Source organism: Chionomys nivalis, chromosome 13 (genome assembly GCF_950005125.1).
Source record: "Chionomys nivalis chromosome 13, mChiNiv1.1, whole genome shotgun sequence".
Taxonomy (NCBI): Eukaryota; Metazoa; Chordata; class Mammalia; order Rodentia; family Cricetidae; genus Chionomys; species Chionomys nivalis.
The window spans coordinates 43,956,172-43,971,433 of NC_080098.1; the positions used below are offsets into that span (position 1 = coordinate 43,956,172).

The following is a 15,262-nucleotide window of genomic DNA, read 5'->3' on the forward strand; positions in this document are numbered from 1 at the left end:
AGAGGTCAAATCCATGAGAACAAGCCGATATTGGACTTTGTGTGTGAATCAACAACTGGTTCGACCTGTTACTCTAACTTCTTTCATTAATTATAATTATAGATTCAAATGGTAAACTTATTTTTAAAATATTTTATCTATTCTTATGAATTCTTTGAGGATCTCCTATAGTATATTTTGATCATATTGCCCCAGACACACCAACTTGGTGTTCTCTATTTTTGTTTCTTCACCTATTGAGTCCATTTGTTCTTTCCGTATATTCTTGGATGTGTGACCTTCCGTGGGGGTGTGGCTGCCTCACCAGCAGTAAAACTCTCAAAGAAACCTGACTCACCCTCTTCCAGCAGCTATCCAGTGCAATAGCTTCTTGGTTAAGGCTGGACATGAAAGTGCCATCCCCGCTCCCTGCTGGGATGTGGTCTAGCTTGAGTTTGCACAGGGCTTGTTGTGTATGTGCTTACAACTGCTCTAAGTTTATCTGTGTAGCTGTCCTGCTGCACGCATCCTCCAGCTATGGCTTGTACAGTCTTTCTGCTGCCTCTGCTGAAATGGTCCCCAAGTTTTGGGAGGAGGGGGATGCAATACAGGGTTGCAATGTAGATGTCCCAGTTAGGGCTGAGCATCCCGTAGTCTTTTATTCTCTGTGCCTTGGCCACTTGTTGGCCTCTGTGTTAATCACCATCTACTGAAAATAGAAGCTTCTCTGATTAGTGTTGAAAGACGCATTAATCTATGGGTATAACACAAAGTCGTTAGGAATCAGTTTAATACTATGTCCTTTTAGCAGGATAACAGAAGTCGGTTCTCCCAGAAGTTCTTGGCCTGACAATGGCGCAAGGTATGAGTTTCATCTTGCAGTGTGGGACTTAAATTCAATCAGAAAGTGGTTGACTATGCCCATGATATTCTTGCCACTACTTGTACATGGGCATGTCTTGCCAGACCAGTTGTTATTGTAGCTTATAGGGTTCTGTAGCTCAATTCTAATTGGTCTTAATAATAAAAACTTGGAGTCAGCTATCAGGGAGTGAAAGCTGAGGGATCAGAGCAGAGTAGCCAGCAACTAGAGAGTTCTTTCCTCTACTAATGCACAGACCAAAGGGGTGAGCCTGTCCTCAGACTGCCTCCTCAGACTGCATGGCTTCTCAGGATGCATTGAGCTCTTGTCTCCTCCCACCTTATATTCCTCTCTCTGCCCAGCCATATCACTCCTGTCTCTGCCTCCCTGGTGCTGGGACTAAAGGCCTGTGATCCTAAGTGCTGATATCACCTTTGTGTTCTGTAGAAATCTTGTGAAGCCATAGCCTTCCTTCTTTCCACAGTGGGATTCACCCCAAAATATCCCAGCAGTGTTTAAATCATTCTTTAAATTTGACTTTTCCTGTACTGGCAACTGTGAAGCCCAGGTGTGAAAGTACTCACTCAGCCAAACCTTTGTTCTAATAGTCAAATCTACACAAAACTAGACCCCTACATTATCATTATTGACAAGAAAGGAGCCCTGAGCAGGAGGCCCCAGCAGAGAGACAGTATGTCTGCTCTTACTGATAAGCAGGTCTGGGTTGCCCTGAATTTTCTCACAGCCAACTCAGGAAAGTATAACCTACTGGCATTTGCTCTACCCTAACAAGCTATTAATATTCTGTACTCATCTTCACCTTTCATTTGACACAAGGTCTTAGTCTAGGAAATTAACTGTTTACTCCAAAAATAAACTAAAAAAAAAAAAAAAAAAAAAAAAAGCTTGGGTCGCTAAACCAGCCCCAGAGAAAGGAATTCCTTCTCACCTGGGTGCCAGTGGATACAGCCCTCCCACAGGACCCTGTTGCTTAGTCCAGGGGTCAAGCACCATTCTAATCCTCCCAGCATCTACAGAGGAGCTTCACAGCCATGTTCCTTCTGAGACACAAGGCGCCTACTTTGTTAGTCTCCATCCATCTTGTTAGGACTAAGAAAAGCAAGCTTGCTTGGTACCATTGCTATCGCCTATGCAATTGCTAGCTACGTCTGTGTGGGTATATAAACTGCAAACCTTGTGGAATTGGGAGAAACATCAAGAGGGAACAACAAAAAGAGGAACATCAAAGAGGAACATCAAAAGGGAACAGCAAGAGGGAAACATTGAGAGAGCACTGGAGAGAGCATAGGAAGAATAAATAGAACATGAAGAAAATATTTATGTGCGTTGATTTATTTAATTTATCCTCAGATATCTTTCATCAGTTTTTGTTTTTATAGTGGTCCTTCTGCATCCTGAGAAGTTTAGGGGGGCTGGCTAACCCCAGCATAAACCTTGATAGACCTGGAGGTAGAAACCTGGACACAGGAGCTGATGCAGAGGCCATGAGGGAGTGCTGCTCACTGGCTTGCTCCTTGTGCTTTGTTCAGTCTACTCTCTTGTATATCCTAGGACCACATGCCCGGGGTGACACCATCTACAGTGGGCTAGGCCCTTCCACATCCATCACCAGTCATAAAAATGCCCTACAAGCCAGTCTTACGGACATATTTCTTGAGTATTTCCTTCTTCCCAGATGACTCACCTTGTGTCAAGCTGACATAAAATTAGCCAGCACAGTGGACAGCTTGTCAGCCTCACACACAAACACACCACCTACGCCACACCTTCTCCCCATTGTTTCTGGATACCATGTTAATATAAATCTCACAATGTAAAAGCATTTCTACTTTTAAGAGTTCCGTGGTCTTTACAAATTCAACATGTTAAAAGTTCAGTTTCTTTAAAACATCAAATCTCTCTAAACCATCAAAATTCTCTCTAAAATAGCCCCAATCTCTCTAAATATCCAAATATTTGTAAAATTCCAAAGTCTCTTAATTGTTAGCTCCTGTAAAACTGAAAATAAGCTCAATATTTCTTATTATAAGAAGAAAGAAACCAGGCATAGTTCCAAACAGATTAGAGCAAAACCAAAGTCCAGCTGTGCTGAGCTCAGTGTCAGACATCTGGAGCTTATGATCTTGGACTTGGCAGCGACCATTCTCCGGCTCCGTCAGCCACAGCACATACAGCTATGTCACAGGCTCAAGTTGGCTCTACACCACAGCTGCTACTGTCCCTGGTGGCCATCCCATCATCATATTGGCATCTCCAATCGCTGAGTTGTCCTGAAGTGAATGGACTGCACCTTCACCAATAGCCTCTCCTGGTCTTTCTTTAGGGACTCCAGTCCTGCCACACAGCATCAAGCCTCTGCTCTCAATGATCCTTCATGACTTCAAAACCAGTACCACAAACTCTTTTTTTTTTTTTTTTTTTTTTTGGTTTTTCGAGACAGGGTTTCTCTGTGGTTTTGGAGCCTGTCCTGGAACTAGCTCTTGTAGACCAGGCTGGTCTCGAACTCACAGAGATCCGCCTGCCTCTGCCTCCCGAGTGCTGGGATTAAAGGCGTGCGCCACCACCGCCCGGCCACCACAAACTCTTATACATTACCAAAGTTGGCTTTCAGTGTAAGATGCAGCCCCATCCAACTCCACTGTCACTGTATGCTAACCTTGAGGAAATACTCACCAGAAGATTGCATCTACTGTTGCTGCTCTCTCTCTCTTTTTCTTTTGATTGTTTGAGACAGGGTTTCTTTATGTAGCCTTGGCTGTCCTGAAACTCACTCTGTAGAGCTTCAAACTCACAGAGATCCACCTGCCTCTACATGGGATTAAAGGTGTACACCACTACGCCCAGCTTGCTGGGCTCTTTTTAACCACCACTAATTTCTCAGCTCCTGTTGACCAGCATTGATTGCCGCAGAAAAGCAAAAACTTTGCTTTAGTAGTTCTTAATTCAAAATACCACCTAAATGGCATTGATGGAGTCCTTGAGGGACTTTAAAACTTCTCTCTGGTATGTCACATTCCAGGCCTCCATCATCTGCGTTGCCTTCAACATTATTTTCCAGACTCCTACAGAGCAGCCCAGTGAGTTCTGAGCACTCAACAGCTTTTCCAGCCAAAGTTCCAATGGTACCACAATCCTCCAAATGCAGGGCCAAGTCTGTCATGGCAATATATGTTTCTATTGCTGTGCTAAAACACCATGACCAAACGCAGTTTGGGGAAGAGCTTATTTAACCCTACACTTCTGCCTCACAGTCAGTCATCAAAGGAAGTCAGGGCAAGAACCGGAGGCAGAAGCCTGGAGGCAGAGAGCACGGAGGGGTACTGCTGACTAGCTTGCCCTTCGTGGCTTGCTCAGTCTACTTTCTTACATGCCCGAGGGCCACCTACTCAGGGGCAGTACTACCCACATCTCATATCAATCAAGACAATGCCCTACAGGCTTGCCTACATGCCAATCACACTCTTATTAAGATTCCCTTTTCCTAGATGACTCTACTTGTGTCAAGTTGACAAAAAAGTCCATCAGTACACACTGCCCAGCACTGTGACAGATATATCCCAGTAGAGATGAAGCTTCTAGATCAGAACCAGCTTGATACCTCCATGTGCTATGACTCAAATACATGGTGTGTACTTAACCTTCTCAGTGCTGGGAATGGGCCTTACCATCAAGGTCTAGGAGGTCACCAATAGCACTGGCCATAGCCTTAAATGACACTAAAATCCTTTTTAAAGAAGTCATCGGAAACTAATCTACTGTAGAAGCTCCCATAGACAGACAAACAGACTGAAATGAAGTTGCTCTCTAACAAGACAGCAATGCCCTTACTGGGAACCACAGGCTAGCAAATAAGGAGCTCAGTGCCAGGAATGGGTTACATCTCCTGGAGCTGTTAGTCACTGAGGCCCGCAGACCTCCAAACAGTATAGGCTGTTATTCATCTTCGTTTTCTACCAGCTAAATCCATAGGAAGAGCAAAATTATTTTCCTTATAAAGTTAGCCTGCCCCAGGAATGTCCTTATTAATAAAAACAAACAAACAAAAGACAAAAGCAGGTCAATAGCGCCTCTTAACAGGCCTGTTTCTGCCAGGGCCCTCTTACAGCCTCTCATCAGCGTCAGGACTGGGGTATTCCTGTTGCCGCACTCTGTCAAAGTAAAGCTGGAAGTCATTGGATGGTCCACAGGTCCTGACGGAAGCAGCCCCTTTTCTGCCACCTCTGTGACAGCTTCCTGCATTCCTTCCTAGTTCTTGGTCCACTATGGGCCACAAGGACCTCCTTGCTGTTCTGGAAACCAAGTGGCCATGTTTCTGCGCAGTTCAGGATTTCCCCTTACCTCTCTTAGTCCTTACAACCTAAGGAAGGCTGACCTTGAAGTTATAGGAGGAAATGCGTCCCCTTCTAGAGTGAGGTGTTGATGTCTAGATAGTGCCTCAGAATGAGACTGTGCTTGGGGATAAAGTTTAAAGAGATGATTAAGTTCAGCTAGGTACCCAGCATGCAGGAGGCAGAGGCAGGCGGATTTCTGTGAGTTTGAGGCCAGCCTGGTCTACAAAGCTAGTTCCAGGACAGCCAGGGCTACACAGAAAAATTCTGTATGGAAACCGCTCCTCTCCCCCCCCCCCCCAAAAAAAAAAGTTCAGCTAGGCCCTAAATCAGCAACTGGTCCCAGAAGAAGGTGATGGTGACAGAGCCAAGAACAATGTCTACAAGCAAAGGAGAGAGGCCTCAGGAAGAAGCCAGGCCTGCCGCCATTTTGTCCTGTCTTAGGGTTTCTGTTGTAACAAAACACCACGACCTAAAAGCAAGTTGGGAGGAAAGGGTTTATTTGGTTTACTCTTCCACATCATAGTTCATTATCAAAGGAAGTCAGGACAGAACTCAAAAAGGGCAGGACCTGGAGGCAGGAGCTGATGTAGAGGCCATGGAGGGTGCTGCTTCCTGGCTTATTCCCCATGGCTTGCTCAGCCTTCCTTACAGAACCCAGGACCTCCAGCCTAGCGAAGGCACCACAACTACTAATTAAGACAATGCCTTACAGACTTCCCTACAACCTGATCTTATGGAGGCATTTTATCAATTGAAGTTCCTTCCCCTTAGATGACTTTAGCCTGTGTCAAGGTGACATAACCCTAGCCAGCACAACCTCTGACTTCTAGCCTCCAGAATAGCAGGGAGACACAATTCTGTCACTTTTTAAGCCGCCCAAACAGTACTTTGCTGTGATATCCTCACAGACCTGTATTCTGTTCTGCTCCTGGCCGTTCCTCCTGACTTTTGACCTCTGTGCCTGCCTGTGCCTTTGCTCCCCACATTACCCATCACCTTCAACACACTTTCTTGCTGAGGAAGGTGTTTATTGTTTGCAATTTGGATCCCAAGAACACACTCATCACAAGAGCTCTACAAGGGGCTGGATCTCTGCCTGCGTGTATATATGTGCACCTTCTGAGTCCCTGCCATTCCCTGGAACTGGAGTTACAGGCTGTTAAAGGGTCACCATGGGAGGGCTGAGAACCGAACACAGAAGTTCTCTCAAAGCAACAAGTGCCTCTTCAGGGCTGGACTCCCTGCTTTTCTTTGGCTCAGCATTCCAAGCACCCCAGAAATATGTGACAGGTAGCCAGCGATCAGTAACTCCCCCTTGAGTGGGTGGATGTTAAGACTCTGGGGTTTCTACCCTTATCAGTAGGCACCTATTTTCAGGGAGGCTGTGAATAATAGGGAAGCCATGATTTCAGTGTTGACTGCAGGGGTAACATCATACATGAAGGAGGAAGAAAATTTCTAAACTAGTTTTCTGTCTTACCGTCTATCCCCTCATTGTCCACTCAAGTGACAGCCCTTCCCTTCCCATTAAAACTGAAAATCAGAGACTGCACCTGGGCTTTTCCCTCCCCTGAACAAAGCTCACACATCCTTTCTCGGTGTCCTTGACACAACTCCTACACAAACAGCTCAGCCTACACGTACAGATATACAGCCTCTACATATAGCTCCCATATATAGTGCGCTCTCTCCTGCCCTCTTCTACACACACACACACACACACACACACACACACACACACACGAGAGGTAGAGAGAGCTAACAGTATTTAGCTCACTTTTATTATGCACCCCTATTCTTCTCTCTTATTTGAGATTTGAAAACAGGGGATCTGACAACATGGTGGGCACCGATCCCAGGCTCCAAACTTATTTGTGGTTTTTTTTGTTGTTGCTCTGTGTACCCGGGGAACTGGGCTGGGGGTGTCACGCGCTGGGTTCACTTTGGGTATCTGCTTCCCCCATAGGCCGAGCCTGCACCTGACAGCGCTCTCACCTTGACAGAGACCCCTTTCCAGCAGCAGAAGGCATCGTAGGCGGCGCGCACGGCTGCGCGGGCCTCGGGCGCCCCGCAGTCGGCCACGGTGCCCAGCGTGGCGCCGTTGGCTGGGTCGTGTACCGGGAAGGTGGCGGGGGCCGGGATCCAGCGGCCTCCCACGAAGCTGTCCCCACGGAGTAGGTCGGCGGGGAGGCCAGCGGGGCCGCGGGCGTAGCTGCGACGCTGGGTTCCCGCGGGCGCTGGGCGGCGGCAGCGGCCGGAAGGCGGCAGCGCCGGACGAGCGGTCCAGAAACTCCGCAGCAGAAAGCAGGTCGCCATGGCCCCGAGGTGGCGGCGACAGAGGCAAGGGACAGGCAAGCGAGCGAGCAGGAGCTCAGGGGTCGCGGGAAAGCGTGAGCGCGGCGACGGGGACGCGCTGGGTGGCGGGGATGGCGACGGGGACGGCAGCTGAGGGTGGCGGGGACGCCGAGAGCGCCCTCTCCCTGTGCTCCAGGAGCTGCGTGGTTCTGAACCGGCCTGTGCTCCCCGCGGGCCTGCTAGTAAGATGAACTTGCACACATAAAGTCACCTTTCCCGGGGTCGGGTGCTCACTTGGCATTTCTTAGGCCTTAACGGTGACAGGAGCCCCGGCAATATGTTAACCAAGGCTAACATAGAGGTTCCACACGCCGCAGTGGACTGGGGACCACTATTCAATGAGGGCAAAATGCAGCTCAATAATCCGTCCTTTGAATGCTTTTTTTCATATCCTTCATGAATTCGAAGCAGGGTGCCCCTGAGTACTGAGATATGGGGCAAACCATTCAACCAGGGTCGGGTCGAAGTGAAGTAAGGCTCAGGCATTCCCCTTGCATGCTTTTTTGCATATTTCCTCTGGTGGATCTTTGCAAGTAGATTCGTATGCTGCATGTCCAGGCTGCTGTCAAGCAACTTGCAAGGCTGAAGTCTGGCCAACTAGTAAATGGAAACAATCAAGGCCCAGACCTTTAATTCCAGGCTTTGGGAGGCAGAGGTGGGAGGTTCTCTGTGAGTTCAAGGTCATCCAGGGCTACGTAAATGAGACATTATTATTATTATTAGCAACAGGATGTGAGGATTGAACATAGCACAATCACCCCAAACAGCATCTTCATTATCTGGATACACCTCAAACTTTACAGCAACAAGGAACCCCAAGTTAATTTGGATAAAAGAAATAGCAGGTTTGTGCTCAGAATTTGGGGGTCAAATGCAACTCAAACCTGTGCATTATTTTAAGATCCCAAGACTAAGCATTTTCTCGTGTTCATGTTCAATTACTATAGATTGTGTGAAAGTGTCTTGCTGGCCTTTCTAGAGCAGGTAGGGGTTTGCTCTTTTTAATAAAAGAATATTAATAATAATAATTGAGAAAACATGCGACTATGTACCCTAGTAGAAGGAAGACCTACATCTCGCAGCCTTCCTTCCTAGAGTTCTGGGGTTAGCAAGTGCTACATGTCCCAGTTCGGTACTGTATTTGCAAAATGCCTAGGATGTCCTTTTAACCATGGACTTTGTCTTTTGCTGAGTCACAGTTTTCTAGCATTGTGCCAGTCATATCTGGCAGAAGTTGTAACAGCAGCATTTGATTGTGTGTGCAGGTGGTGTGCACATGCATGTGCCTGTGTTTGTGTACTATTTTGTCTTCTATTTTGTTGAGGGAATTGGGGAGAGGAGTCAAAATTAGGAGAGCCTAGGTGACTATCCCAATCTGGCGTGGACGCCTGCTGCCTATAGGGGGAGCTCTACTAACAGCCCATTCCACCTAGTCTGGGCTTTCCTTCAGACCAGGTCTTAATCGCTGGAGGCCCCAAACTTGAAATCAGCTGTGAATCTCAGTTTCCAGTCCAGAATTTATTCTCTCTGTGTGTCTTTCTGTCTCTTTATCTCTCTGTCTCTCTCTCTCTCTCCCCCTCCCTCCTGCTTCCCCTTACCCTCTCCCCTACTACCCACCTTTCTAACTTAAAAACAAAGCAAAACAAATCAAAACCAGGATTTCATTCTGCAGCCAGAGTTGACCTTAAAGGCACCATGTAGCTCAGGCTGGCCTTGAACTCAGCAAATCCACTTTGTCGGTCTCTCAAGTGCTGGGGTTCTAGGCATGTGTCACCACCCCTAACTTGAGAAGATGTCTGAAGTCCTTCCTACTCCCCTTCTCAGCTGGCTGGCCCTCCAGGCACCCCAGGAGTGATACCTAGAAGCCTATCACTCAGTGTTTCTCTCTTTTAAAGTGAGAAAGGAAAGGAAGCCCAATTTAGGTATGATCTTGCTATATTAATCTTCACGCCAATGTTGCAGTAAAACTGCCATTTATTTATTTACTTATTTGATGAAGGAAGGAGTTCACCAAGACAACAGTCCCTATAGTCTGAGAAGAGGCACGCCCCACATCCCGTACTGTTTTGTGCCCCCCCCCCAGCAAGCTCCCTTTAGAGTGGGAACAATTCCCACCAGCCTTTTGGCTTCCTTCCCTGGTGTCTCCCAGACCTTGGGTAAGTATACTCACTAGGGCCCACAGGAGGAATTCACTGGGGGAGGGAGGATGGCTTCCCTTTTCTCCGTATGCTCCGGGGAACCATTAGTTTCCAGTTCCTGGCTTTTAAAACATATTTATTTGTGTGGAGAAGTGGGAGGGTTGCCAGATTGGCTCTCTCCTTCTACCATGTGGGTCTCAGGACTTGAACTTAGGTCCTCAGGCTTGGCAGCAGGTACCTTTACCTGCTGAGCTGTCCCTAAAGCCTCAGTCCCTGACTTTGTCCGCTCTCTTCCCCAGCTGCTGTCATGGTCCTGTAAGGTCAGTGACATATTAGACTATGGGAGAAATGAGCTGCTCTAGTCTAAATTACATCTAAAGCTGGGCCTGGTGGCTCATGCCTGCATCACGTGTAGAGGCAAGGAGACCAAGAATTCAAGGAAGGCCTGGGAAGATGGCCCATGGGTAAAAGTGCTTGTCTCCCAAGCCGAGTGACCCGAGTTCAATCCCCAGAACCACGTAAAGAGGTGGATGCAGTGCAGATATCTGCCAATCCCACCACTCCTGTGGCAAGAAGGGAGGTGAAGACAGGAAGCACCGCTTAGCCTGGACCACTCGGAGAAGCAGACCCTGCCTGGAGGGACCCTGCCTCAACAAGGGATGTGTGTACGTCTCTCTCTCTCTCTCTCTCTCTCTCTCTCTCTCTCTCTCTCTCTCTCTCTCTCTCTGTGTGTGTGTGTGTGTGTGTGTGTGTGTGAGAGAGAGAGAGAGAGAGAGAGAGAGAGAGAGAGAGAGAGAGAGAGAGATTCCGGAAACTTGTTGTCTGACCTGCACAGGTATGCCTGCATTCACCCTCATTGGTACGCATGCAAACACACACACACACACACACACACACACACACTTAAAAAATAAAAGAAATCAAGGCATAACTCTGCTACATAGGGGGTTTGAAAGTAGCCTAAACTATATGTGTGCCTTATGAAAAATATTGTACCTCATTTATGTGCACATGGAGACTGTTTTCATTTCAAAGGCTTCATCAGATTTTGCTTTATATCCGTATTTAAGTGTTTAGAAACAATCTCATACTGACCACCGAGTCTTATACTGCACACCTAAGTGGGCCTGTGTTGTAGCTCAGTGGGAGGATATTTGCCCAGAACAAAGGAAGCTCCGGATTTGATCCCCTGCACTACAAAAAACAAACAAAACAGAAATCAACAAAGAAAAAAAATAATAAAAATCCATGGTGAATTTGAGGGGGAAGTTTTTTCTGGATAATAGTTGTGGACATATATTGCCCTTACTGTATTCTAATCTCCATTAAACATGAATTGTATATTTCCTCATCCAATGCCCATGATGGTCCAATAAGGTGGAAACTCTCCTTGTCTCTGAATCACAGAGAAGCAGAAACATGTTTTGATAACTTGCACATGGTCTCTCACTGAGCCTATAACTCACTGATTTAATTAGGCTAGCTGACCAATGAACTTCCGGGATCTGCCTGCCTCTGCCTCCCCCGCACTGGGGTTACAGATGTGTGTCACTGTGCCTGGCTTTTACAGGACGGTGAGGATAGGAACTTGGGTCCTCGTGCTTGTGCTTGAGTGACTAACCATCTCCCAGTGTTTCAGATCATTCTCTGGACACTGAGAACTATAGCTTAGCTTTCTCTTAAAGTCATAGCTTGAAGAGAAACATGCAGTCCTGTTGTCATGGCTACAACGTAACTCAAACTTCATAAAAACTCCAAATAAGATTCTCGCATAACCACTACATTGTACTAAGTGAAGATTTCCTTTCCTTTTTATTGCATTATAAATAAAGTCATGCTAAACTTTAAGTGTACAAAATACACAAGAAATTTGAGATTAGTGTTGGTTAGTAATGGAAGCTACTTCTTTCTCTGGTGCTTTTGTGTGGCTTGGTTTTCTGATATCTGCTTAGCCCTTTTAGGTAGGATCCCCCCCCCCCCAACCCGGTATCTTTGGCAGTCCTCTTTCTGCTTTCTTTTTTGTTGTTTTAAGATTTTTTTTACTGCATTTATTTACTTGTGTTTGTGAGTGGGGAATCGATTCTCACTTGGGGATTGAACTCAGGTCATCAGGCTTGGCAGCAAATGCCTTCACACACTGCCATCTTGACAGCCCTTTGCTTTTCAGAAAGGGTCTCAGTGTAGTCCAGGTTAACCTCAAATTTCTATAAATCCCCGTCTCTGCCTTTAGAGTGCTGTGATTACAGTGTGAGCAGCCACCCCGGACTTCCTGTTGTTGATGGGCTACTCTTGGGTGTTCTACAGTGTACTAAAGTCCTACTTTGCCATTGCTGCCACTCACCTGCAGACTTTAGGAGGCTCAGAGTGAGAGGGGGTGCCAACTCAGACTTCTGCAGGCAGAGTGGTCTGGGGTACATGCCCATACACACACATGTTGTGTGGATGGTTAAGACAAGAGGACACAGAAGAGAGCATATTCACTGAAGGGACAACTAACTGGCTTCCACATCACTTGACTGTCGTATCATGGAGGAATATTGGTTCAGGAAGTCAGGTCTTTGGGGGGTTTTAGTTTGTTTTGTATAGAGAGATAAAATTCTAGATTTATATGTGAATTCACTCACTTTAAAAAGTTAATCTGGCTAGGTATCCTGGCTCATACCTACAGTTCGAACACTGGGAGGTACAAGCAGGAGAATCTGGAATTTAAGGTCATCCCTGGCAACATAATAAGGTCAGAACTATTCTGGCATACATGAAATCCCATTGACAAAGCTAAAAGTAAACAAAGTGGTGTAAGTTTATAAACACCCTGCTAGCCAAATTAAACAAAACAAAACAAGAAAACGACTTCTAGCCTGTGGCTTAAAAGTAGTTAGAAGCAGTCAGGCCCCGTGTCCTAGGTGAAGGGGAACTACAGAATTCATTTCCTGGGGTTTGGATGGGGACGAGTTAAGATTACAAACTCTGCCTGGCAGCCAGCCGACTTAAATTAACCTGCCTTTTGTTCATTCATCTCTTCCCCTTGCTTAGCCCGAGAATGAACGCTGTCCCCTCCAGTCTTTTGGGAGCACTCCCTGCCTCCAGAACATACAATGCATCGTCTGCGAGTTAAGATCAGCATCATTTACGTCCATGAATGACCCGAATTGCTTCCCTTGCTCTGCCTGTTGCTGATTGGCTGCTTCGTGATGAGTATGTTCTGAGCCCAGCATTGTCCAGACCCTTGTCTCTTCACCCTAATCAGCTTCCTGCCTCCACCTCCCAGGTGCTGTCAGTATCTTTGGGCTGCAGGAATCCTTCCTTGCAACACATCTCAGGTAAGTCCTGTTGGAAGAGCCGGAGTAGAAGGCCAGGAGTGGCTGGGGTTGTGCAATACAGAGAAGTGTCAGTATCTGTTGCCAAATACAAAAAGAGAAGCCGGTTCTAGGTGATCACCATAAAAGCTTTCCCAGCATGCACATGGGGCTTGGGAGGATGAGGAAACTCTGTTAAGTGTGAGCAGAGGATGCCCAAGATGCTGCCCATGGAGGAGGAGGCAGTCTAATGGAGTAGCCATCACTAGCACAAGCAAGTATCTTGTTTAGAAAACAACTTGAAGGCAAGTTTGGGTTGCCGTGCCAGTTGCGTGTGGAGGGGAAATCTGGTGGCTGGGATGGTAAAGAGGCTTTGTTGATCCCAGTAGATTGCTTTCTCTCCCCTCTCAGGTGTCTGTTTGCTGTTCTGGAAAAGCTAAACAGTGGTTGATCTGTTGATTTTATTGGAAAACAGTACTATTTTGAAACGAGGCCCGGTTTCCTGTGTCAGTAACCTGTGTAGAGGAAACACACCGAGTCTGTGCCTGCAGCTTGGAGTCACAGTTTGGCGACAGCCTGGATTGTCCCCACATTAGCAGAGCAGCTGGGGAGAGATGACAACATGTCTGGCAAGCTGTGGTCAGGCCTGCTGCTCCTGCTGTCTTGTTTCTGCTCTAGAATTTCATCCTGTGGCCTCTCAACACATGTAGAAATAGGTAAGCACTGGGCCTTATTTGTCTATCTGTCTTTCTGTTTTAGAGACAGGATCTCCTGATGTAGCTCTGGCTGACTTGGAGCTTACTACGTAGAACATGCTAGTCTCAAAGTTGAGGTGTTTGTCCCACCTCTCTTGAGTGCTGGGCTTATGGGTGCTCTACACCAGTCCTGTCCCTTTGGGCTAGTTTTTCAAGATCATTAGTTTTAATTTTTTGTGTGTAGGTGTGTACACGTGAGTGTAAGTGACTTTGGGGGTCAGAGGCATCAGATCCTTTTGGAGCTGGAGTTATAGGCAGTTATGAGATACCCAACATGGGTTCTGGTGACCAAATTATGTCCCCATCAAGAACATTATTAACACCTGAGTTATCTCTCTATGCCTCTTTGTGTGTTAAAAGGACAGGAATCTATCAGTAAGCTTAAGAAAGAGATTAGAAATCTATTTCTCATATTGACACAACCCTCCCTGCTATGGGAAGTGGCCTGCACAGTGGAGAAGGCAGAAAAGACAGAGACAAGATTGGAAGTGTTCAGGGCTGGGAAATGGCAGGTGGGTTTGATGGAGGGATAGGGAGGAGAGAGAGCTGAGGCCCTTTATGTTTGGACCCTGGGTGTTCCTGGCAGGGGACAGTAAGGAACTGAAGAAAGTCTCAGGAGAGAAGGAAGGTGGATGCCTATGACAGGAGTGTGAGATTATTTTTGTTGCTTTAATACTTTCAAGGACAGGCATTTCCAGGCAGATGTGAAGGGTCATGTATGGCCATGGGAATGGGTCTCTGAGTCAAGTGGCTGTTTATGGCTCTTATGTGTATGACACATCATTTGAGCTTTAAGGTCACCCTAATTTCCATCACTGACCTAAATTATTTCTTATGGGTTAAGTGCTACCCATTGACCTTAAGGTGCTTGGCTTCGGGGGAGTTGAGGCAACTGGTGAAGCTGAGTGGTGGCTAATATTACAGGAGACCAGTTTAGCATTGGGAGCTCTGCAGGAGAGGGCCATGTGCTAAAGTGAGCCTGGCCTTGGGGACAGAGGTGGTTATCTAGCATATACTCACCTAGACAGTTCTGGGAAGAGGGAATTTCAACTGAGGAATTGCCTCCATCAGATTAGACTGACGATAAGTCTGTGGGACATTTTCCTGATTCCTGATTGATGGGGGAGGTTCAGTTCACTGTGGGCAGATGTCTGGGTATATAAACAAAGCAGGCCAAGCAAGCTAGGAGCCAGCAAGCCAGTAGCACTGTTCCTCCATGGTCTCTGCTTCAGTTCCTGCCTGCGGGCTCCTCATTTGTGTTTCTGCCCTGATTTCTCCGTGATTGGGGTGCGCAAGCCAATAAAATCTTTCCTCCTCAAGTCGCTTTTGTCCATGGTGTTTATTTCAGCAAATAGAATCAGACCAGGACAGAGTGGATTTGGATAAGTGAAAACAGGAGGGCTTTTTCAGACTTCCCTTTTTCTAGCTTTGCTAAGGTATAATAGACCAAAAATAAACTGTATATATTTAAGGTATGAGATCTGATATGTTGATAAGCTAATTGAAATTCTCATCACATTACATA

The 15,262-nt window shown here is 46.7% G+C and overlaps 2 protein-coding genes across 3 annotated transcripts in view; one reads left to right on the forward strand and one right to left on the reverse strand.

The window, feature by feature from the left end:
- The window catches only part of Aldh5a1 (aldehyde dehydrogenase 5 family member A1), a 33,708-nt gene extending 26,064 nt beyond the window's left edge, over positions 1-7,644 (reverse strand). Inside the window, exon 1 of the mRNA XM_057787779.1 lies at positions 7,189-7,644. Coding sequence (XP_057643762.1) covers positions 7,189-7,509 — 321 coding nt within the window. The 5' untranslated portion in view covers positions 7,510-7,644. The remainder of the gene's footprint in view (positions 1-7,188) is intronic.
- Positions 7,645-8,269: 625 nt separating this feature from the next.
- Gpld1 (glycosylphosphatidylinositol specific phospholipase D1) overlaps positions 8,270-15,262 on the forward strand; it is a 50,353-nt gene continuing 43,360 nt past the window's right edge. For both annotated transcript variants that reach the window (XM_057787778.1, XM_057787777.1), the window contains exons 1-3: positions 8,270-8,393; positions 12,720-13,006; positions 13,394-13,698. In XM_057787778.1, coding sequence (XP_057643761.1) covers positions 13,605-13,698 — 94 coding nt within the window. In that variant the 5' untranslated portion in view covers positions 8,270-8,393; positions 12,720-13,006; positions 13,394-13,604. The remainder of the gene's footprint in view (positions 8,394-12,719; positions 13,007-13,393; positions 13,699-15,262) is intronic.